At 46.1% G+C, this 26,300-nt stretch overlaps 1 protein-coding gene across 5 annotated transcripts in view; it reads right to left on the bottom strand.

The window, feature by feature from the left end:
* Positions 1-24,009: 24,009 nt before the first annotated feature.
* The window catches only part of LOC119164657 (RNA-binding protein 5-A), a 99,690-nt gene continuing 97,399 nt past the window's right edge, over positions 24,010-26,300 (bottom strand). For all 5 annotated transcript variants that reach the window (XM_075874223.1, XM_037416876.2, XM_075874226.1 and 2 more), the window contains one exon: positions 24,010-24,233. In XM_075874223.1, coding sequence (XP_075730338.1) covers positions 24,108-24,233 — 126 coding nt within the window. In that variant the 3' untranslated portion in view covers positions 24,010-24,107. The remainder of the gene's footprint in view (positions 24,234-26,300) is intronic.

The following is a 26,300-nucleotide window of genomic DNA, read 5'->3' as shown; positions in this document are numbered from 1 at the left end:
TGAATGTCATGATTTACATTTCATGGTCCAGCAGCTCTTGTGGTGGTTTCGTTCACATGGCATGTTGCAAAACTGGTATGGTATGACATGATTGCATGGCAAACACTAGCGACAGACCATAACATGAAAATCATGACATGCGTGTCATGTAACAATATGATTACATGCCACACTCATTATGCGCTGGCGGCCGTTTCGCAAGCGTCACATATATCAAATTTGGTATTACGGTACGTGAATTGATGACGGAGGTACGTGAGTGCTGCAAACATAAGAATCATGACATGCGTGTCATGTAACAACATGATTACATGCCACACTCATGATGCGCTGGCGGCCGTTCCGCTAGCCTGACATATGCCAAACTTGGTATTACGTGACGGCAATGGCTGACGAAGGTATGTGGCTGGTGCAAACATAATAATCATGAGACGCGTGTCATGTGAGAACATGACTACATGTCACGGTCAAGGCACCAATACATTCCCACATGACGCGGTGCGCGTGCTCGCCGGCGTTCATTTCGTCGCGTCACGCCGGCGTTGCCACGCGAGGTGCTGGTCTTGCTGTTTACTCGAAGGCGCGCGCCGCGGGGCGTTGCTTTTACGCATGCGCGTTTCAGTGCGTCCGGCGTCCCTCCGTCACAAAAAGAAGGAGACGCAGTGTTGTCTGGGTAGCGCATCGGCATAGAGTAATGTTACTCCATGGCATCGGTGCGAAATGCAGCATGTCGCATTTCGCGCTGGTTGCCGTTGGGCCGCGCCGATGGACTCTGGTCGCCCCTGGCGTCAGACTATAGAGTGCTCGCGTTTTGCTAACGTAGCGTCGCTGTAGCCAGCGTGCGCGCGCGTCAACTCTACATTGGAGTATATTGGGCCCTTCATGATGTACTTGCGGCCGTTTTGCTAGCTCCACATATACCAAATTTGGTGTTACGTGACGTGAATGGATGACGAAATATATGACTGGTGCAAACATGATAATCCAGACACGCGTGTCATGTAAGAACATGACAACATACCACGCTCATAGCGTGCTCGCGGTGGTTTCGCTAGCTCCACATATACTAAATTTGGTATCACGTGACGTGGATAAATGAAGAAGGTAAACGACACATACAAACATGATAATCATGACACGGAAGTCATGTATGGCATCATTTACCTCCAACTCGTAAGTTTGTGCTGATGGTAAAGTGACATAGCAACATTTCTCATTCATGCTTCGCATATCATCGATTCCCACCGCACGTGGTATCTGCCAATTTTTATCTACAGATTCATTGAAAGTACCCGTAAAAATAAGCTTTTCTTAGTGGATAATTCACCTGCCAAATCAAAAAACGCCACTCGATGTTGCTACGATATTATGTTTGATTAGCCGGAAAATGAAAAAAAAATAGAAGACGCTCAGCCTTCAAGTTAACATGCGAGTTCGCCGTGATATCGCCTCATCTGCCAGGGCACGCATCATTTTTTTTCTGTCAAAATTGACTGTATGGAGGAGCGTTTGACATGAGATGGCAACTATCTGGAACGCTCACTGAATCAAGGCAACCAAAATATGAAAAAAAGAAAGTAGTTCGCGATCCATGATATCGCCGGGGAAGCAGTGTTAGAGGTCTCGGGCGAAATTCAGAAATAAAACAATACTGTCTTAGTCCAATAATGAGCCTATATTATCGCAAAATGGGCTATGTATGTTCCGAAGTAATTTATTCATGCATTGTTTTAATGTTTCTCACGAGAACGTTTCCACGGTACTGATAGCGTCGCCATGCACTTGTCGGTGGCCGCATTCTTTTGCCGATAAGGCATGGCTGTTTATCGTGACGCAGTAAACACGGAGGCGTTCATGTGATAACTCGATTCCCTCTCCTCGCCATAAACGTCGCTGGACCGCCGTCTCGGAGCGAGCGCGCGTTTGCAGTTCTCACCGATCGCACTGAGGTAAGGATAAACAGGTGCCGTTGCAGGAACTAGCTGCGTGCAGCTGCCACAATCGACTAAGATAATAATTGACAATAAATGTCAGCGCTAGATGTTTCAGAACTATCATATTGAGAGTGGAGGGCTCCTGGAGTTTCGACTACCTGCCGGGGTTCCTTAACGTGTACCTAACTCTAAGTACACGGATCTCAAAGGCCGTATAAAAAAAAAAAAAACGTCATCGTTTTCTCTTCTGATGAGCCCAACGGCTAAGCGCCTCAACGGGCAATCCGTTTCGGCGCTGCTCGAGGGACTGGTACCAAATGAAATCATCGACGTCAGAGTGAACCCGCGCAAAAACGTCATGGTGATTGGTGTTACACATGCTTCCGGCATATCACGCAATCAATGTTAAAAAGCTGGATGGAATGTTCGTTTCTACATCCTGGTGGGCTCCAACATCGTCACCAGCATCATATACAACGTTGACGCTGCCATTCCCAGCTCCGACTTGTATGGCCTGGTCAAGCCAGCTAACAAAGCCAGCGTCATCGCCAAGGTTGCTCGTTTGGGCACTTTACGCTGCTAGAGAATAGATTTAAAAGGTGTCTCTCTGCCATCGTACGTAAAGAGGTGGGCCAATTCTGTCATCCTGTAAGACATTTTTTGCCGAAGCCACTGCAGTGTCACAACTGCATGAAGCTCGGTGACGTAAGTAGCATGCGAACACAAGCGACTGTGTTCTCGCTGCGCTGAATCCCATTCTGCGGACAGCTGAAAAACCAATGTTCTTAAGTGTTCCAATTGTAATCACCCCACGAAGCTTCCTCAGAAGATTGTCATAAAACTAAGACAGCCGTATTGAGACAAATGGCAAGAGACCATTCATCACCCTCTCTCTTTCCTAGTAGCCCTCTACTACGGCGTCTTTCATGTGGTGGTTTTGTGACGTGTAAACCCATATATAGTATCATATATATAACACACACAATACAGCCTCAGTGTTGTGGGACGCGACAGTGCTTGTTCGTTCATGCTTCTTAAATTTCACGCTACTGTTCTGCAGATTATGCACAGCCAACCAGCCCAGGGTCGTAACTCAGGCAATTTTTAGGGGGTTCTGTGTGGAACGGCTAACTATGGCGTATGAAGGCGTATTTTTTTTTTTCACTCCTCTATACACTGCTTTGCAGGAGTATATTTTAAGCATCACTCGAAATGTTAAAACATGAAAATGTGCCGTAGGGAGGTTACGGCCCCGAACTAGCTCGCCACTGACAGCTACGCGTCATATCGACACTTATTCTCCTTAACTTCTTACAGCTAGTCTGTTGTATTCGACTCCACGTCTGCCGATAGTTATAGCGCGAGAACAAAACGACGACACAGAGACAAGATGGAGACGAAGGACACTGTGTCTCTGTGTCGTCGTTTTGTTTTCGCGCGATAACTATCGTCCTGCCTTACCAATTAGCCCAAGCTGCCACACTTCCACGTCTGCGGAGCATGCAACAGGTGAGCCTCAGTGTTCGATAATTCGTTGGCGGAACAGCTCGAAGGAGCAGAGTCGCGACTTCGTTGCACACCTGCTCAGTGGCGTTCCCTGGACTAACTGTTTGCGGAACCTGCATCCCATTGCGCAAAGATGCAGCACAGTGTTAAATGCAAAGCATTTCTTTGCGTACTGCAAGCACTTTTGGCGTCTACCAACGTATCTGTAGCTTGCTCTTCCTCTGTACAATTGTACATCTATCTATCTAGACGCTTAGGTCTGGGTTCTCTCAGCCCCGCCGCGGTGGTCTAGTGTGCTCCATCTAAGCACGCGTAACACGCTTATCTTGCGTGAACTCTAAAGTGACGGCATGTGGCTCGAAGCCATGTACTGTAGAGGGTGTGCATTGTGTGAAACTGAGGGGAGCATTGACACGATGACCGCGGCAACGCGTTTCCCACTCGCGGTTCGACACAGGAAGCAGGTAATTGCAGGATATTGCAGCCGGGGGCATTAGTGTCCGTTTCACGCACTGCGAAACAAGAAAAGCGCAGCGGCTCGAGACTGGGAAGGGCGATTCCCGCAGCGACCGCTCGTACAAGACGGGTTGGAGATGGGTTGGAGTACAATAGTTTTTTTGTTGTTGTTGTTTTCTTTTTTTACGTGGTTGGGAGTTAGGACTCCTCCTGCGAGTGAGTTTTGGGGGTTGCCAGCAGTTCACTGAATACCGCTCTTAAATAATGAGAGCTTGGCTGGCATGGAATAAATTCAACAGGGCTTGTAGATGAGCTATTCGGAGGAAAGTTTTTTGTAATGTGGATTTTTTTTTTTTGGGGGGGGGGGAGGGGTAGAGGCCGGGGAGAGTAGGGGGTCGTTTATTTCAGGGCTACTTCGATGTATTTCATTTATTTTTTTTGTGATATACATAACAGTTGAGACCAATCAACCATCTTTTTCCCGTTTCGAACACCGCTCTTTTTTTTTTTTTTCACAGCCTCGAATGGCGGCAATCGAGAACGAATCCAAGGCAGCATTGACACCACCACGTTTTCTGCGAAATATGGCGCTTTTGTATAGAGGAAAGTTTGCTGATGAGGACGGTCCTTGAATGTGGAAAGCAACGGTGCGAAATTTATGGAGTATATTTCATTTCAATGTCGCGTGTACTAATTCGGATACGTGTGATACGCTGGAATGAGAAGAAAACAAAAAAAAATCGCGAAAAACGCACTCGGAAGTTTATTTCTACAATTCAAGCACCTTCAGCAACACCTATAAACTCTTGCGACCATCTTTATCGATTTTGAAAGCTTGAAAGTGCGACTTCATTTGAAAGTGGGATCACCCAGTCTCTCTTTTTTTTTTTCGAAGATATGTGTTCAACCTTTTTATAACGAACTATGAAATGGCGAATCATCAGTTATAGCAAACTTATTACGAACTTTGGTCAGTCAGGCATCATTTCAGTGACGTTTATTGCTTTTATCATAGGAGTCAAGAACGGGACGACCAAAGGGCAGCTACCCCCTCCCTCATTTCACCCGAGGAAGGCTCCTTTCGCCCTGGACCACTGCACAGAACAGATAGAAGAACTCAACCAAAAGTTTCACAGAATATAGCTCGACTCAGACTGACAATTCTAGTCTGAGTTAGTCGACTCAAGGCCAGAACCACGGTATGCTTACAAGGTGTGCCGTAGTGGAGGGCTCCGGAAATTTTGAAGATCTGGTGTTCCTTAACGTGATCCGACAGCGCAGTGCACGTCCTCCCGCATTTCGCCTCGAATCATGTACGCGACCGCCGCCGCTGGAATCGAACAAATGACCTTCGGGCCGGCAGTCGAGCACCGCAGACATCTGTTCTATGTGACGGGGCATTACGGCGCTCGCCGAAGAAGAAAGCGCCTGGCCATGTGGAGAAAGACATGAACGAAAAGGAGCGAAGTCCGCCAGACGAGCGTCCGGTTTACCGATCGGAGGGGTTTCAGTGCCGCCATGTTGGGCTGTTGCTAACCTTTGTGGTGGGCATCTTTAACATATAAGCCGGCAGTGCTGCGGTAGACGCATACGCACGAAAACGATTGAGTCGATGCATATGATGTTCCATAACCTTATTAATTCACATCACAATATACAAAAACAATAAAACATCAACCTGCCCGTACAAGATGGTGGCGCCCATATGTCTTGGGTAAATTAGCCTATTGTTTACGTTTGGCTGGTATTGTGCGAGCATCTGTAAAAAGAGTCAAAAAAAAAAAACCCACAGCATATTTACAAAGTGAATGATGATGAGTGGGGCGAAGCGTCTGTCAGTTCTTCCGTCCGTCCGTTCGTTGTTGCTTCGGTCCGTCCATGCGACCGTCCCGTGCGTCCATTCGTGCGACCGCCCATGCGTCAAAGAGACAGACATACGACGGACGGACGCAGTCAGCGGATGATTCACGGTTTGCCGATAGAACCCTCCGAGACTTCGCTTCACTCATCATTCACTCCGTGGATATGCTGTAAGGTTGTTATACTACATACACGCATACATACAGGTGACGACCGACCCAGGCCTTAAGGAGCTTCGCCCGTAAAGGAATCACAAACAGAAGTGATCAGCGCGTGGCAGAGGCGAGTGACGGCGAATGAGCCAGCAAAGAAGCATATGCAAAGCACCGCCGTCCACCACTTCCCGCTGCGAGCACGCTGTGACACTGCGCAGCGGCGCCAGTTGACGTGGCTGCGCACACCCGGAAACACACGTGCGACACGGACGCCGACTCTCAATTGATTAGACAAGAGCATGCAGACGTAAGAGCGAACCATTTATAAAAAATACCGAGTACAGGATAAAATAATAATAAAAAAGCTTGCGAAAAGCGATGTACAAATAGAGGAGCGGGTAACGACTTAAGGGACACACAAAAAAAAATGAAACAATGAATTTCCTTAGGTTGATCAATCGTATTTTGAGTACTCTAATCTTCTTACTTTCACCGTCGGAAGTCATTATCAAGAAAATAATGAAGCTGAAAGATTTATTTTTAAATATGGTGCCGGAATTCCCTCACGTGAAGTGACGGATTTTATAGTATACCAGTCGATCGGCACAACGAAATTTTCTACCCGCCCCCCCCACCCCTTTTTTTAGTTTGGAACATCCTCGATCAGAGGTCAATGAACTTCGTTTTTTACCGAACAGGAAGTATGTAGGACGCTGTCAAAATATGTGACTCTTTCACGTTTGGTAATGGAATTTCCAGGTAGCGTCGCCCATAGTTAACATACAGAGTCTGTATATCAACTCATGGCGTCACCACGCGCATTTTCTTCTTTAATGTTTCCTAATTTACCAGGCGCCTTTTTGCTACAGGCGTGGCTAACGTCGCATTTCGACACGACGGTTTACTAACACCAGGAAAACAGTTTTTGCCTTTATGGTTCCTTTAACTACACATGCAGCGTGACAGCATGTACTCGTGATATATAAGTAAACAGTGATTGTTTGATCGATTGTGCTCTTCGAAAAGCTTGGTTCATACACGCGTCGACCCAGTCACATCTATTGAAGCACAAGCAGGGTGTAATAATTTCTTTTTTAGGACAATAGACATTTCTAACGAAAATCTTACACCAGTCAGGTTCCCGTCAATCTCGCATGCAGCGTTACCTTGGGGTACAAATGCACTTTGTATCGTTGTAGACTGTGACAACTTATAATAATTATTCTTGGAATTTAACGTCCCAAACCCGTGGTGCGATTATGAGAGGCGTCTTTGCGAGTTTTGCAAATTTCGACCATCTGGGGTTCTTTATAACGTGCACCTGAATCGAAGCACACGGGCCTGAATCATTTTCGCCTCCATCGAAAATGCGACTGCCGCGGCTGGGATTAGATCCCGCCACCTGGCGGTTAGCGGCCGAGTGCCTTAGCCAATAGGCTCATCCGTAGTCATGCGTTGTACAGTTGAATAACAAAACTGGTTTACTCTAGCCCTAACGCTACATGACTGGGGAACATCCTGTTCGCGTCGTACGACTCGCATACCGCGATGCGAGTCGAGCGTCGAATGTCCCCCGAGTAGATCACGCGCTTCCTGGATACTTGAAACCCTCGACGTCCGTGCCACCTGAGACCCGAGCTGGCCGCTCCTTCCACGTACCATCCGGCGCATAGCAACCGTACGGCATCTTCGGCACGTGACGATAGCGCGAGCACAGAACCACGACAAAAGCACCCGAACAAGACGTCGTTCTGTTCTCGTGCTATAACAATTGTCATGTCATACCAACTATAGCCCCACGCGTCTTTGAGACCTTCCGCTGTTTCTGTCGGGCGTCAAAGATGACGCTTCTAAGCACGCCGGAGTACGTATAGAACTGTATATGCTACATTTCCCTCTCAGTGCTAGCTGATTGATTGGCTTCTTGCGTATCAAGTTCTGTCGTTCCTTCTTCGAATTCGCCTAGACTTGAAGAAGGAACGACAGAACTTGATACGCAAGAAGCCAATCAATCAGCTAGCACTGAGAGGGAAAGCACAGGAATTCAGAGTGTCACTGCAGAACAGGTACTCGGCTCTCAGTGAGGAAACCAACCTTAGCGTAGATACAATGAATGATAATCTGACGAGTATCATTATGGAGTGTGCAGTAGAAGTTGGAGGCAGGGTAGTTAGACAGGACACTGGCAAGCTTTCACAGGAAACGAAGAACCTAATTAAGAAGCGTCAAATCATGAAAGTGTCAAGTACAACAGACAAAATAGAACTGGCAGAGCTTTCGAAGTTGATTAATAGACGTAAAGTATGCGATGTAAGAAGGTATAACATGGAGAGAATTGAACACGCTCTGAAAAACGGAGGAAGTGTCAAAGCATTGAAGAGGAAACTTGGGATAGGCAAAAGTCGGATGTATGCACTAAGGGACAAAGAAGGCAAAATAACTACCAATATGGATAGGATAGTTAAGATAGCGGAGGAGTTTTACAGGGATCTGTACAGTAGCCGAGACAACCACGACCTTAATACTATAAGAACTAGCAGTACCACAGATTACACCCCACCAGTAATGATAGAAGAAGTCAGAAAAGCTTTGGAGAGCATGCAAAGGGGCAAAGCTGCTGGTGAGGATCAGGTAACATCAGATCTGCTGAAAGATGGAGGACAGATTGTGTTAGAAAAACTAGCCACCCTGTTTACGAGGTGTCTCCTGGCGGGAAGAGTACCAGAGTCTTGGAAGAACGCTAACATCATCTTAATACATAAGAAAGGAGATGACAAGGACTTGAAGAATTACAGGCCGATCAGCTTGCTCTCTGTAGTATACAAGCTATTTACAAAGGTAATTGCTAACAGAGTAAAGAAAACATTAGAATTCAATCAACCAAAGGAACAAGCAGGATTTCGAACAGGCTACTCAACAATTGACCACATTCATACTATCAATCAGGTAATAGAGAAATGCTCAGAGTATAACCAACCACTATACATAGCCTTCATAGATTACGAGAAGGCGTTTGATTCAGTAGAAATATCAGCCGTCATGCAAACACTGCGGAATCAGGGCGTAGATGAAGTATATATAAACATTCTGGAAGAAATCTACAGGGGATCAACTGCTACCATAGTGCTTCATAGAGAAAGCAACAGAATACCAATCAAGAAGGGTGTAAGGCAGGGGGACACAATTTCCCCAATGCTGTTTACCGCGTGCTTACAGGAGGTTTTCAGAAGCCTAGAATGGGAACAGTTAGGGATAAGAGTCAATGGAGAATACCTTAGTAACCTGCGCTTCGCCGATGACATTGCATTGCTGAGTAACTCGGGGGACGAATTGCAACTCATGATTACGGAGTTAGGCAAGGAGAGCAGAAAAGTGGGTCTTAAAATTAATCTGCAGAAAACGAAAGTAATGTACAACAACCTCGGCAAAGAGCAGCGCTTCGAGATAGGTAATAGTGCACTTGAAGTTGTAAAAGACTATGTCTACTTAGGGCAGGTAATAACCGCAGAGCCGAACCACGAGATTGAAGTAACTAGAAGAATAAGAATGGGGTGGAGCACATTCGGCAAGCACTCTCAAATTATGACAGGTAGATTGCCACTATCCCTCAAGAGGAAGGTATATAACAGCTGTATCTTGCCGGTACTTAGCTACGGAGCAGAAACCTGGAGACTTACAAAGAGGGTTCAGCTTAAATTGAGGACGACGCAGCGAGCAATGGAAAGAAAAATGGTAGGTGTAACCTTAAGAGACAAGAAGAGAGCAGAGTGGATTAGGGAACAAACGGGGGTTAAGGATATCATAGCTGAAATCAAGAAGAAGAAATGGACATGGGCAGGGCATGTAGCGCGTAGACAGGATAACCGCTGGTCATTAAGGGTAACTGACTGGATTCCCAGAGAAGGGAAGCGGGTTAGGGGGAGACAGAAGGTTAGGTGGGCAGATGAGATTAAGAAGTTTGCGGGTATAAATTGGAAGCAGCAAGCACAGGACCGGGTTAACTGGCGGAACATGGGAGAGGCCTTTGTCCTGCAGTGGACGTAGTCAGGCTGATGATGATGATGATGATGCTACATTTAGGTTAAGATAGCATATATAAATTGACCCTACGCCCATGCCCTACGAGGCTATACGCCGAAGCAGTCAAACTATTCCCGGCACTACGTAGACCACCGTGGCGGGCTGTGACAATTTATCGCTTGATTGTTTGTTGGGACGCCGGTATGCACGCGGTAACGAAAAACAACCGGACAGCGCGAATGCCAACTGTCAACCAGCGCGTGTCAACCAAACGTTCAACCAGACGGAGCGCACGGAATCTGGTAGCAGGGTAACGTAAGGTAGTATATGTACAAACTAAAAGTCGCTACTATAGTTGAAATGGTAGAGTTGCTCGTGCGGGAGAGGGATGTGTCAGCATGCCATCGTTTGCGTTGACTTCATGAAGTGTATGTACATTGACCAAGGACCTAAGGTTTTTTAAAAACTTGGTGATGAAGACTTGTCGGTATCACCCAGCGCATTACTCGCTGATTGCTTTTTAAATGCCAAGCATTTCTTTGCGTACTGCAATACGGCTGCGGTCCTCCTGCCAAACAGTGGCACATACCCACGGGCGGGTATGTGCCGCTGGTATGCCGGTTTGTGCCACAGGTGATTGACACGTATATCTACCAAGGAACGACGAGAACCCACATGGGTAATTTTAACGCATGAGCTAATAAAGAAAAAAACCTGACGTCGACAGCGTGGATCCGACGAATGCAAAGAATAAGTGCGAGGGTCCCAGCAGAAAACCAACGCCGACATTCCGCGTGCCAATCAATCATTCTACCACAAAGCCACGCCAGGAACAACTTTTCAGATAGATTCTAATGTTCGTGAAACGGCAATTGTAGTAGCAGTTCTGGCTATCCAATTGTATAAACATTACATATGTATTCCTACGATACAGCCGCCTCGTCGGGTTGTCGTCAATTGTAGCAAGCCTGTGCCTCGTGCTGAAGCTGATTTATGTAGCAATGTCCAGGGCTACCATCCTAGCGAGCCCCTATCATCGCTTCTGGTGTTGCTAATGCTCGTGTTCCTGTTGGCATCGTTGCGCAAGTACAAACATATGGTTATATAAACATCACAACCGTTCAACATGTGTACAGCATTTGTAGATATATTTTGCCCCGCCGCGGTGGTCAGTGGTTAAGGTACTTGGCTGCTGACCTGCAGGTCACGGGATACGGCGGCGTCATTTCCGATAGAGGCGGAAATGTTGTAGGCCCGTGTGCTCAGATTTGGGTGCACGTTAAAGAAACCCAGGTGGTCCAAATTTCCGGAGCCCTCCACTACGGCGTCTCTCTTAATCATATGGTGGTTTTGGGACGGTAAACCCAACATATCAATCTTGTACATATATTTAGCGCGATTTCATAACGTGACGGTCAATAAACAAATTACGACATGGTTACCTTCTCTCTGCATGCTTCGCAAAACATTGATTCCCAAGGTACGTGGGATCTGCCAAATTTTTTCCTTCGGATTTATTTATTTGGTTTACCCGCTGGCTCTGCCTATGTATCCTCAGCGGAATAAAACAGTTGAAAGTCAGCGCTCTTTAGACTCTGTCCGTGTCGTCCATTCCAGTTTTACGCGCTGTTACATGTGTTGAAATGAACCAACTAGCCCAATAAGCAACTATTTTGGTCGACCGACATTATTTTTCAGCTCCCCTTTCCCACACGATCGCGGGATCAAATCCCGGCTGAGGTTGCTGCATTTTGATCAGAGGCGAAAATGATGTGTGCTCTGATTTGGGTGCACGTTGAAAAAACCGCTGGAGGTCGAAATTTTTGGAGCCTTCCACTTCGGCGTCTCTCATTCACATATGGTGGTTTTCGGACGTTAAACCCCACATCAATCCCCTTCTTCACGTGGTGAGGAAGTTGATTAGGCGAGCGGAGAACCGGTTAGTAGAAAAGAACTGCCGTATCCTCTTAGGTTGCTAGTTGCTTTGTAGGCGGCCACCAAAAAAACCACGGAAGTGGCACGTAATTTGTGGTATTCATCATCAAATTTTAATCGTGGCATCGAGACTGAGCGCGCAGAAGACACGGCCACTCTGTCCCGTCAGACCGGAAGTTCTGATCGAGGAAGTGACGATTCAAGGTGCGTTCAAGCCTAATCTGGGCAGTAAAAACGGCGAGATCACTTAAGCACACAAGTATAGACATGCAACTTATTACATGCGACCAATGTGCGTTGCTTATCTTGATGTTTTCTGCACATCGCCCAGCTGCACGCGAAACTGGCCACCTCGTGACTATGACACCAACGTAGTTATAATTAGAGATATGTGTTTTCGCATTCATAAAATATATACCATAAACACTCAGTGGTAAAATTTTTGGCAATTCGAATTTATCCGGTAACCTCCGATTTTAATACGGCACTTTCAAAGCTGTCAATCATCAATAAAAGGATCTCCATCAGTGGCAGTAACATCGTAACGTACGCTTGCGTCTATACAAACAAGCTTTAAGGTGTAACACGAACAAACGGAGGTGTTTTGTATTCACGTATTTGTGCTTGTGTGTATACATGTTTCTGCTGTCAAAACATTCCAGACATGTACAATTATTGGGCCCGCACATATTCATGGTCACATATTTTGTTAAAAATTTCGAAATAATAATAATTTATTCTTTGTTCTTCATCAAGATGAAGCAGGCTGAAAGAAAAGCTGAGAAGCAGCTCGACTATAGAACCACTATAGCCCGACTAGCTCCGCCCCACCCCCCCTCCAAAGTGCAATCGTCGTCAAATAAAACAAGAACAGCGGAATGCGTGCCGCAAGCATTACAGAAGGTGTACCGTGTAGGCATCACCATGAACAGGTCCGCTTCACACACGCGGTCTGGTAGCACTGCGCGATTACCCTATAGAGTCCGATATTTTCGATCACCTTTGTTCTAGTGCTCATATTCAAAATGGAGGCAACAAAAATAAAGAAAACTAAGAGTGAAAAGTCCAAAAGCGTCTGGCACGCAGACACCGTCCACTATGAGCACCACATCAGAGCTAGAACGCAAAGAAAAATATTGCATTGTGAAAAAAGGAGTCCCACATTCTTGCGAAACCGAATGTGCGCATCCTGTCAACGGTGATGACTGGAAGGTTACGCCACGCGCTCCGCTGTTTGCGTTTTCTTCGACGGTAACCGTATACACTTCGGCAATTATACAGCACTGCACATGAACAGCCTTATTAACAGGGTAAATAATCCGCGAGTGAGCAATGAAAGAATATAACAGCAAGATTATAAGCAACAATTCAAGGCAATTTTGTTGAAAATAATTATTAGGACCACATCGCAAACAACTAATAATGCAAAATTAAACAACGTATTTCAGATAATAGGGCATTCATTAGACAAACTCCAATCCATTGCGAATTTATTCATAGAAAATAAACTCCGATGAACACCCTCTGAATTTAAAGAAAAATAAACTCCGAAAACATGGAACCCTAAGTAAACACAAAAGACCGGATACAGACAAACGCTTTGCCGACAGCCCTCTACCTTTATGCCCCTTTGGCAGGCCGCCTTCCGCAGTTGGAAATGTGGGAGTTACGAGCAGGCGGTGTCTCATGTGGCGCGAGCGCGTCTCTGTTTTGAGTGCTCACGCGCCAGCCATGCCCACAAGGAAATGCCTGTGGGTCTGACCTCTCTGAAACTACGACAGTCGCCACCTCAGGAAACAAGGTTTCCGGCCGTAATAAATGGGCCCTTCGTTACTTATCGCGACAAAAAAAAATGGCCCCGTGTCTACTTGTTTATCTGCAAATGTATTTGAAAGACCATAGTCCTGCTTCTGTAGAGAGTGAACAAAATGTTCATTTGAAGTTCTGCGCGAGCAAATCGGTGAATTGTATTTTGGAAGCGCTGCGTTAGAGAGTCTCGATCCGCACAACGAAGGCCAACGAGCGCATCGAGGCACGTTGGACACGAGCGCTATCTGGTAGTTATCTCCGATAACGAAGAAAGGCGTGTGCGACCACGGAGAAAGATGCGCGCCTATCTCGGAGCCGATAAGGTGTAGAACGTAAAGCGACAGGCTGGTGCCACCACCATGTCGTCTTAGCAAAGCGTTGGGAACACTTGCCTTTTTGAGCATCGCGTTGCACTGTCAGCGCAGCGTGATAAACGCTACAGTCGTTAGAATTACAAGTGTGTTGCCTTCTCTAGTATAAAAAAAACACAAAACATCGACGTGCTCTTGTGGTGCCTCAGTTATGCGCAATAATTGCTTTTTAATTGACAATCGCACAAGTATAAACGCTGAAACTTGAGGGTGGGCGCTGCGGATGGCCCGTTTGGAATATCGTGTAGTGTCGTTGGGATATCATTACCGCGGACAAACAGACAAATGCACAGACAGACCAAAACTTTGGCGTCGAAGGTCTCCAAGAAAGACTATCGTTTTTAAAAAGTAAGATCCTAGGATGAAATTTCAAGTTTAGAAAGGTATGCCCAACTTTACCAGAAGCACCATGCTAGAATTAACTCAGTTTCAAAGCTCCGTATTTCCGCCAGCGGAAGAAGGTGGGCCAAACGGCGGTCGTAAGAACTATAGCGACGCAGCAGTGGGATTTTGCGCTACCCCCGAGCACATTATCCACTATACGGCGGCCTACCGCGCCGGTCCATCACGCTGTTCCTCGCGGCGAGGTTAGAGAGAGAGATGTTGACGCTTTTATATAGCGCCACACAATCGTCTTCGCCGACAGAATTTGTGAAATTCACAGCAATGAAATAAATACACAAAAGAGCACCAATAGAGTGTCCATGTATCTTCTGTAGAGCACACTATTTCTCTCCAATAAGTTATGCAAATTTATTAGCTGCACTTTTTGCTGTTTTGATAACTAATCTTAAAGCTATATACATGAGCGTAACGCTGGTTCACGACACCGCTGCATGCCGCATACAGTATGCAATCAATTACGCAACCTCTGCCTATTTCGTATCGGCCGGTCTTGCAGCGACTGATTGCAAAAAAAAAAGAGCACCTATGATGTAGGAATTTGGTTAACGTTCTACTCTGCGAGAGGCCTTCTGAAACTCATACATTGTCCACGTCATCCTCGCGAGGTGATGGTGCACTGGAGTTATACCTGCCCCGAAGGATTTGATTGATATGTGGGCTTTAACGTCCCAAAACCACTATTTGATTATGAAAGACGCCGTAGTGGAGGGCTCCGGAAATTTTGACCACCTGGGGTTCTTTAACGTACACCCAAATCTGAGTACACGGGCCTACAACATTTTTCTCCTTCATCGGAAATGCAGCCGCCACAGCCGGGATTTGATCCCGCGACTTGCGGGTCAGCAGCCGAGTACCTTAGCCACTAGACCACCGCGGCGGGGTTGCCCGGAAGGATTCTTAAGTATAGTATAACTAATGCCGCTCCACAAGTCTCTTCATGTATGGTACTGTATACTGCAAGACAACAGGCGTACTAGGGCCATCTTTTCCTCACAAAACAATGACGGGCATCTGGCTCACTCACTCGCTTTTTTTTTTTCACGAAATCTCTGCATTCGCTTTTTCGTGTGGGCTCTAACAATCTTGCAAAACAAAAAGCGTATTTTGGGGCGTGTTTCTATCCCAACACAAAACAGCCATCAATCTCGCAATCTCACGTGTCTTTTCCTTTATCGCCAGGCGCGCGGTAGTAGCAAGTCGTAAGTTGCATGTGTGCTATTAGCTTAAAAAAGACATTTTGGGTGGGAAAGGGGCGAGTGCCTAATTATCACGAAGGGAAACGCCATCTAGCCAGATGACTGTCATTAATGAGGAGCACATAAGGCTCCACGAAGGGTACCAAATGTTTTCGGAGTGCAAGAAACACATGGACAATAGGTGTTGGCGGTATTATGCTAGTTGGAGAGTGGAGACTTCGATTTACCCGCTAAATACAGTCAAGTTTCTTGAACTTCGTTTGATAAGCTAAAACTGCGACATCATTTCGCTCACGCTAGCTCATGCTAAACTCCTGCTGAGAACATTACTTTTAGTCTGCCACCAGGTTAGAGCACAATGCGACCTGACACCCGTATTGCGTTCACTTGCCGTGATGAAGCTGAAAAGAATAAGACACGTCATGCCGTTCATGATTCAATACAAAAGCTGGAAGTATGCCACTTATTAGCAAATATTTCCCAATATCCCGATTCGGTGCATCCAAGCCTTTTTTCGCAACTTGTTGCACTGGCAGGGTGGAATCGTAAACAACTTTGTGCCTGCGCATGAATTGTTGCGGCATCCGAAGGCGCAGCAGCTGCCCATGGCAACCGACACTGAGGTTCGCTTTGTGCACTAAGTATCTCTGAACACAACGCAAGTTGAATGGCAAGCACGCATCCATGAAACACAGGTAACAGCACAGGCGCTGCGCGCCAGCACGTCCACGCTCCCGCACCCCAGAGCAAAGATGGCAGTCTGGGGCGATGGTAAACAAAAGAAATCTGCCCGTGGTCCCATGTGACCGCAGTTGGCCAATGCCGACGCGGCGGAGGCCTCAGAGAGGTCGGGAGAGAGAGAGAAGAGGCGCGCGGTTAACCGCGTACGTCGCTACTTTGCGATGATCTAGGGGCTTTAGTTTCGCTAGCTCCTCGTATACCAAATTTGGTATCACGAAACGAGAATAGACGACGAAGGTAAATAACACATAGAAATATAATAACTATGAAATGGAAGCCACGTACAGCACAATTTAAGCCCACATCGTAACGTTGTGCTGACTTCAAAGCAACATAATGCCACCTGGCCATGAACTGCGGTGAGCACGAGCCCGCATCCAGGAGAAACAAACGAGGAAGTCGTTTTTAGGACAGCGCTAGCTCTCGCCGAGGCTTTTTAGTTGTGTCGCGTCACTGAACTGAGTCTCTGCGACAACGCGGTATTCCTTACCCGAAGTCCCTCGTTTTCACACGCGACAACTGGTAGAGGTCCCAGTACCTCTGCAATGTAGGTCTCGGTGCCTTGCTTGTCCAACATCAAGAAGGCACCGAGCGCGTGACAGCTTACGCCGTACCCTGTCTCGCGCCGAGATGAACTATTCCACCTCGGAGAAAGAGTGCCTAGCAGTATTGTGGGCCACCATGAAATTCAGGCCTTACTCCTACGGTCGTCACTTCAAAGTAGTGACTGATCATCACTTATTGTGCCGGTTGGCCAATTGACGAGACCCGCCTGGGCGTCTGGCACGATGCAGTCTTCCTTTGCAAGAATTTGACCTTACCATTGTCTATAAATCAGGCCGCAAGAACGAAGATGCTGATTCCTTGTCCCGTGCACCTACTGGAGTTTGTGATCCCGACTTGATCGCACGACAATAGAATGATATCGAGATTCGTGCGACCATTGGCTAACTAGAAGGACGCTACACACCCGTACCTCGACACATTTCCCGCAATCTCTCTTCGTTCCGCCTATGGAACGGTGACTTGTATAAAACAAACTTGAAGGGCAATGGGAAAGCTTACCTGCTGGTGGTCCCTTTTGACATGCGAGACGACATTCTTCTAGCGTGCCACACTGAACCCACATCCGGTCATCTAGGTTCTTCACGAACTCTCGCCAGAGTTCAACAGGCGTACTACTGGCCGAAACTTGCTACGTACGTCAAGCGATATGTGAAAAGCTGCCGTGAATGTCAATGCCGCAAATCTCCCCTACTGCAAGCCTGCTGCAACCAATCACGCCACCAAGGGCGCCGGTCGATGAAATAGGAATGGATTTACTGGGGCAATTCCCTGTATTATCTGCCGGTAAAAAGTTGATAGTTGTAGCGACTGATTATCTAACAAGATACGTCGAGACAGGAGCCCTGCAACGAGCTACAGCTTCCGATGTTGCCCAGTTTTTCACCGACCAGATCGTTCTTCACCACGGCGCCCCGTCTTCCGTGATCACTGATCGCGAAACAGCTTTCACGGCTCAGCTCATTGGCGATGTATTCAAACTAAGCTTCACGAGCCATCGCAAGACGATGACGTATCATCAGCAGACTAACGGCCTGACGGAACAACTTAACAAGACCATCGCCAATATGTTATCCATGTATGTGGACGTTCAGCATGACACGTGGGATCAGGTCCTCCCATAAATAACATTCGCGTATAACACTGCCATTCAAGAAATGACACGATTCACACCGTTCTGTCTCGTCTACGGGGCGTGAAGTCCAGACCAGGCTAGATGCTATGTTACCACATGATTACGACGGTTCGCTCACACCTGACGCTGAGCAGCTTGCTCAGTATGCCGAAGAAGCTCGACAGCTTGCATATCACGCAACAACAAACTGCAGATGCACGCCGCTACAATCTTCATCATCGGCAGGTCGAATACCACCCAGGAGACCTAGTTTGGGCATGGACTACGGTTCGCCGCCAAGGATTGTCCAAAAAGCTCCCGAGTCGCTACTTTGGACCCTACAAAGTACTGCGTCGCGTGAGTGACGTGAACTATGAGGTGGTCCCAGACAGAACCGTGTCGCCCCAGCGGCAAAAGCATTACCCAGAGATCCTTCACGTTGTACAGCTCAAGCCGTACTTCATGTGCTAGTGCGACAGTGCCTCGGCCTTGTTCTTTTGTTGTTCTTCTTTCTTCTTCAGTGTGCCCACAGTGTGCATGTTTGGTTTACTTCCGCTAATTCTCTACCATATACGCAAGCATCGGGGCGATGCCCTATTTTTTTTAAGTGGGAGAATAATGCTACCTGGCCATGAACTGCGGCGAGCACGAGCCCGCATCCAGGGGGAGAAACAAAGGAAGAAGTCGTTTTTGGGACAGCGCGTGCTCACCAAGGCTTTTTAGTTGTTAGTTGTGTATCGCGTCACTGACCTGCGCCTCTGCGACTACGCGGTATTCCTTATCCAAAGTCCATCTTTTTCACACGCGACAATATTAGCCTTCCTCATTCGTGGTTCGCATATCATCGACTCCCACTGTACAAAGGCCATAGCTTTTGCGTTCGGCCGTGATATTTCTATTTTTGCGATTGAAAGTTTGCTCCCGACTCGTCGCTGTGGTCTAATGGCTAAGGTACTCGGCGCTGACCCGCAGGTAGTGTGATCAAATCCCGGCTGTGGCGGCTGCATTTTCGATAGCGGCGAAAATGCTGTAGGCCTCTGTGCTCAAATTTGGGTGCACGTTAAAGAACCCCTGGTGGTCGAAATTTTCGGAGCCCTCTTCTACGCTGTCTCTCATAATCATATGGTGGTTTTCGGACGTTAAACCCCACACATAATGAAAGATTGCTCCACCTTTTGAATAGCCTTGAATTTCTTTGGAGCTTTGTCGCGTAGGAGATTATTTGGTTTACACCCAAATCGAGAACACATCATTGCATGCAAATGATTTACTTCACCATGGAGGATTTGAAGCCTCGACTATAATAACATGGTCTTTACTTGTTTTGCTTGTTCAGTCCCCCTCCTGGGTTTAGGTAGCAACTACCTTTCAGTGTGTGGCTTGATCATGGTATCAAATACTTTGTTGGAGTAACGACTGTCTCTTCACTTATATTCATAGTTATGCCCTGTATATTATTTGAATGCAATAAGCATTAATGAGCTCATTTTGCAGAAATTGTGACGTTAGTGTTGGCATCTTCGGTTATGCGCAAAAAAAACATGTGGTATCCATCACCATAAAATCAAGAAAGTTGCCAATAAAATAAACAATAAAAAAACTTCAGTACCAGTGAGATTTGAACCCAGGCTGTCTGCGTGGAAATCAGGTATTCATCAATAGAACTGCCAATCAATTGATTTGAAAAAAACGAAACAAACAAAACAATATGAACGTCACGTAGTTCTAATTCTTATAAATATTGTGTCTGACCAAAAAAAAAAAAACCAAGGTCTTATATTTGCACTTTTTCTCTTCATGTAGTAGAAAGAATCTTCTTAACGCACTGCAATTTTACATGTTAGAATCACAGAATCTCATCCGGTGTAAAAACGCTTGAAATGCGTTACAAGTGGGCATTTGAAAGGACTACCCATTACAGGGTGCTCAAAGAGGTATGTTTGCGTGCTGCCTTCCGCATATGCAATGGGCCATTAGCAGATTCGCAAAAGGAACAATTATGACATAGTTGGCACCAAACAATTTCGCTTGCAGTAGGCATTCTACGGTAATTTGAAACGGCCAGTGCCGCACCCACAGTCGTTTGTTCTCTCACTGCAAGGTTAAGGTATGCACCGAGATCAACGCTAGGCTAAAAATTGAGAACGTGATTCGCACAGAGCCCAACAGTTAGTTTCCTCTTCCTCAACTAGCTACTACACTAAGGAGGGAAGGTGTTTGAGGTTCGGAATGGGTCCCTTCCATGACTTGAGTGCACAGTGGCAGCGCGAAGGAAGAGCCGCAGTCCAGTAAAGAGACGCTTTCTTGCAGCCTCAGGCATCTGCCCGAGCCCAAGCCTGAACCTCCGCTCCCCCAATTCAGATTCAAACATCCTTTTTTCAACCCTCGGTTGAACTAAGGGTCTTCACACAAGGCACCGCATTGGTAAATATCACATTATGAAGTACAACACGACAGAGGATAGGTTCTCCATGTGTCACACTCTCTCTTATACCAGGCCGACCTCCGTCTGTAGACATTCTCACGCTCGAGCCCAGTCAGCTCTCTCATTAAATCTTGCTTCATAGAAGCCTCCTTAAGAGCGGTGAGTACACCGTTGGATTCAGTGCGCTTACCAGGTGTGCATGGGACAGCGAGGCGCCCCGCCATCCTAACAACACTCTGTAATGACGTATAGCAGGGGAGAATATGCCCGTCTCCGTGCCGCAACCATGGTCAGCCCAGTGGTTGCGTACCCGCGGCATTCTCAACACACGTGAAGCCAACAATGACTTAAACTCAGACGGCGGTGCCTGGCCTGCTTCTTGCCAGACGCTCTTCCGAGTAAGCCTTCCCTTTTAGTCCCAAACGGCGGCGACCTTGACGGCTCCGCTCATGAATCGTGTGCATGAAGGAGTCTCCTTTATTTTCCGTGCGCAGGGCTCCCGCGTTCGCCTTCGCGGAACCGATCAGCTTTGTTAGTTGACGAGTCGGGAGCTGGCACCGCGCTCTGCATCAGCCGCATTAATTGCGCTAGACACAACACGCCGCTAATGGTTACCTTGACTAACTCCAACTTTGCTATCAAGTTCTACCGCTGAAGGCGAAGCTTAAGCGTCCTCAAAGCTTTGCAACTGTTGCGTTTGTAACTGTTCTGCAATTGTCACACAATATATTTATTCAGCGGCAGCACCTCCACCATATGTGCCAAATGCTGCCGCATGTAATAAGACTAATGGAATAAAATGATAATTTTGATTTGCTCAAAAATAGGGTAGACAGGAAAATAATGTAGTAGCATGGAAAGTTGGGCGAGTTAGTGTGAGGACATTCTTGGAAACATTTTGGCGCGCACACTGTGGACGAGAAGACAAACAGGCAGGAAATTCCCTAGGAATCGTCCGTGTACTTGTCTACTATTGCAGCGTGGAAGAGGCCTAAGGCTATAAATATGAGCTTGTTAAGCAATTTATACCAGCTTTTACCTTGGCCCCTGTAAAAGTGGAACCACGTTTACAAAGAAAACAAAACAAACGAGTTGCGTGAAGGAGAGTCGTCATTGTGGTCGCCACAGTTGGAGCCCGGTGCAAAGCAAGTCAGCGTACATTACTGTAGATAAATCTACTCCTTCTTGCTGCGCTTCATACATGACAAATGCGCTTTCGTACAAAAAACTATGCAGTACCAATAACAGTCCTAGAAATGAAGAATGAACATAGCGCACCTTTTGCAGTAACCGCCGGCATGGCGCCGCCGCAAATCACAGCGTGTGCCAACCACTGGAGCAAAATCAGACAACAGTGCCACCAGTTCTCGTGATCGCCACATGACCAGCCCTTCCGGCTCAGCTTTCAAACTAAGTAACGTTAGGTATGCCTAAGCTTTGTTTTGTGTGCGTGTGTGCATAAGCATACATACGGAACTGTAGCCTCAGTAACAATAATAAACAGAGAAAAGTGAGACGACCATGTGATGGCCACTCCAAAACAATTTTGCATTCAACACCAGCCGAGGAGCAGAGCAAAAAATTATTCATCTGTTCTCCTGCGTCAGAGTAGCAGACCAGAAAAACTTGCTTGTGTGCCCGAGACGCTAACATGAAGTGGTGCCTCGGGTGAACCTCACCCCTGCGTCTGTCAGTCACCTAAAACCCACAGCCCGCTTAGGAGAACTGTGTGCGACATTCTTAAATAACACTTACATTATGTACTCGCTTATCACAACTACGTTAATGCCTTTTCAGGGTAGCTTAAGACACCTAGACAGATCTGGTCTCAGGCATTTTTCGTGAGGCATTCCATGAAGTCATCCCATGTTGGAGCACTACTGCAGGAGAAAAATTCCATATTTAAGAATCATTGTCCACATTTTTGCAATTTTTGAAAACAGCACAGATAAATACAAGGCTTGTGGGAATATTCCAATGAATAGTAGAGTATTCGAATTCGCTTCGATGTTGAATTATTGCCAAATTTCAAAGTATTTGCAATGAACGAATAGATGCATATTAGTCCACATGTAACCCTTGTAAAGATGGTTTCACTTCAGGGCAGCAGTGCCAAGCCATGAAAACACCTAAGGGAAATCCGTTCTGCCGCGAAGCCCTACTTCAAATTTAAACGGGCCATGCAACACTTTTCGAGCGTGGTAAGAAAACGCTGCCGATTGGTAATCGACGCCACCGAGAACATGCGAGCCTAATATTACAGCACAGCGCACGGCCTGCAATCCACAATAAATTCTCAGTTGGCTAAAACTTGCTTTTTCTTCTCTCGACAAATGACACAAGCTTGAAAATCGCGTGTCACAGCCATTATATCAGCTAAAGACTGGCTTGAGCATGGCCCTCTTGGTCGTTACAGGAGCCGCCACGGGATGCCACGCCTTGTCCACCCGTGCGCGCGAGATCCCACTGAAAATCTGAGTATTCGAAGAAAAAGAAGTGCTCAGAGTCACGAGGCACGCGTGACGCATTTTCTTTCCTCGTGCCATCACTCTCTGCTTAGCTTCCAGCGCTTTCGTCGGGACTAGAAAAGAGAAAATGCAATTGTAGCGTGCAACAGATCTTTGTAACTTCATTTGAACGGACAGATTCTATAAAAATTTTTACGCGGTAAATTCGCGAGGCAATAAGCTTATTTAGTGAATCCATTTCATGGCTACTTGAAAAAGTGTTGCAGGGCCTCTTAAAGCGAACATATTACCCTGAAATCGATTCATAACTTTCTAAAGCTTAATAGCTGTTTATGCCAGGTTTATATGCTCCAAGTAGAATGAATTATGAATGAATGTATGTTACATATTTAACAGGTTATCACTTGCATCCAACGAAATTCAAATCCTGCTAATACTCAAACTTGTTTAAACTTCCTTTGAACGAAAAAAAAGTCATTTTCACGGAGGCTTTATTTAGCTTTTTTTTTTAAATATTGATCAGGTTATTTAGGTCATTACAAAAATGTCCCTATTTCTTTATGTGTCATAAATACTGTTCAAATTCGATTCAAAATTATACAACCAAAATCATTATAAGTTTAGAACGTAAAATTCACTATTTGCACAAGCCTAAAAAATACCCTTAAGAAATTATGCATATATTAAATATGGTAAATGCGCTATTTTATATGGCACCTTAAGATGACATTTTGTTCAACGGTTTTCATTTCCCCAGCCATGTGACTGTGTTTTGCTGAATGATGTGGCACAATATTTTCTCGCACGTGACCAGCGCCCTCAAAGACAAATTACTGCTGCAAAGTCAGCTTCCTGGCATAGCTGTGAAGCACTGCCTTGAAGCCACATTTGCAGGCCAAAATTTACATCTGTTCACTTTAGCTCAAAATTTTAAGAAACCTTTCTGGGCAGTTTTGCAGCTTATAAGCGAGAAAATATGGTATCCACTTTGCCTTTCCTTCACAAGAACCTGCTGTTGTGAGCAGGCAAAAGAAATGACTGACAAGCAAGTTTTGGACCCCTTGCTTTTATTGGCACCTTGGGCCCGGTTGTGTGCGGACCCAGATTTCTACATACACATATAATACACAAATGTCTAGCACAGCCAATTAGCTCAGCTCATTGTACCGTGCGGCCATGGCCTTCTTCACAGATTCCTTGTAAGTGTTTCCGGCCGTCGCTCCGTACGTGGCCCCTCTGACACCCAGTCCTGCACTGGCCACTCTTCGCTGGACCTGCAAGGCAGAATACTCAGTGGGTGAAGCAAGTGCTGCTCAGCATAGAATTGCATGGAAATGGCTTTCCATTTTGCTCCAAAATTGCCATCACCTGCCTCCAAGACCGCCTCACATATCACATCTAACACCTGCCAACCTGGCGACCTCGAAATTTGCGAGATTCGTAGTCATGAAGGGAGGAGGTGGGAGCTGACACAGTTGCGATGCGAGATAAAAAAATTTGGTGTAAATGTCAATGTACAGTTTCTCAGGGCCACAGTGACAACGAGGAATACACATCAATTTGTGGTGTACTGTTGTGTACACCACAAAGTGCACTAGTCTACTGTGGCCACAGTGACAACCTGGTGCATCAATTGACTGTTTGACAAGGCTGCCATGATGTGTGTAATTCAGACCAAGACCAAATCTGTGTCCCCCACACAAAGGCCCCTCTCAATTAGTTTTTTTGCATGCACCAGTCTACTACAGTGAAAGTGACATAAGTGTCCTCAAGCAACAGGAAAATTTTGAAAGTTGTGTGCCTAGTTATTCAAGTCTGGCGATAGCATTGCTTTTTATGAGATTTATGGCCGTTGCCATACATCGCCATACAGTCAAAGATTATACTCAAAATGGGAGTCTCCCGTTTGCATTAGGAGACTTTGCAGGTACAGTATCAGTTCCACCCATGGGCACATGCTGAAATGTTTTGAGAATCTCTGTTCATTGAGAACTCGTGGAGTGAATAAAGTTATTTTCTGGCATATTCTATGTTGGACTTTCGATTACTGTGACGTCTTACTGGTCGTGGCCAGGCCTAAATTGTTGGCCGCACTTCTTTTTAAATTTTTAATGTTTTCTATTCATTCCTGAAGAAATTTCTGTTACGACTAATTAGGCATCAAGACTATTGCCAAGGTTGCTAGGAGAAACCAAAGAGGCAAGATCTGTTCTTCTGGCCAGATTTTACAGTAACACTTCCCACCTAGTGTAACTCAACGCCAACAGCACAGGACTACGCGAAACGAGTGGTCACTGCCAAGAATTGTTAGTCCTCGTTTGCATGGCCCCATACTTCAGGCCTGTTGTCCACTGATCAAAAAATGCCAACCACTACCCGATGTCGTGTTATGCTGCGTTTTTGAAGACATACCAGGAAAGAGGCTGAGAGCGAAGTACAGCCAGCCGGAACCTCTCACTGGCTGCCAACAAGCTGGCTAATGCAGCCAGACCAATGCCAGCCATGCAGTGACAGTCTGTTATAATGAGTTTGCATTAGGAAGCACTCTTGCAAAAAGCGCATCGTCTCTGTGAAGTCAATATACTCTGGCTTATGCTGGCTAACTACTGGCTGTCAAAGGAATCATGCTGGTGCACATGTCTCACATTTACGACTTGATTGGCACTCAACTTGTCCTTTCGGGTGTGCAGTGGCTGATACATTTGTGAGGTCATTCATAAAGTACGGCCTTGCAAGTATCAAATACTAATCAAATGAATAAGGAATCAAAACAAGAATAAAATCAATAGTAGTGGTACCAACAGTTCCCAGACAGATTAATGGCTTCTGCATGTGATATAGTTTTTATAGGGTGCATTGGCTAGCTTTGTGTTCCTGCCTGTTGCCTTCATTTTTTTTTGTCACTAATTTCTTTTTACTTAAGTTGGCAACTTTTATGGCCTTGAGCAGAAAACTTGCTCAACGAATAACATCAAGCACATAAGGAGCCTACAACACACCAAATAGAAAACTACAAAGTGCTATTTTGCTTTCTCTGCTCTGTGCAGTAGGAGTACGCAACAACCTGAATTATCATAGTACCTTTTCTCCATTGCCTAAAGATTCATGGAATAACCATTCCATTGACCTGCTGATGGTGGCTAAACACGTTAAGCTTATCTGAAGAACTCAGCATAGCTGAAAATGTTCGGCAGCCAGATGTGCCCGTGCTCAAACAAAAACAAAGAGTGACATTTTCCTCGCAGAAGTCTCATTACACACCTGCTAATCTTCAGCGAGATAAATGCACATTATCAGGCAGCAAGGAGGAGGTTTTCCTGTGTCAGTTATGTCCCAATTAA

The sequence above is a fragment of the Rhipicephalus microplus genome, chromosome 9 (assembly GCF_043290135.1).
Source record: "Rhipicephalus microplus isolate Deutch F79 chromosome 9, USDA_Rmic, whole genome shotgun sequence".
Classification (NCBI taxonomy): Eukaryota; Metazoa; Arthropoda; class Arachnida; order Ixodida; family Ixodidae; genus Rhipicephalus; species Rhipicephalus microplus.
This window is presented reverse-complemented; position numbering and strand designations above follow the sequence as displayed.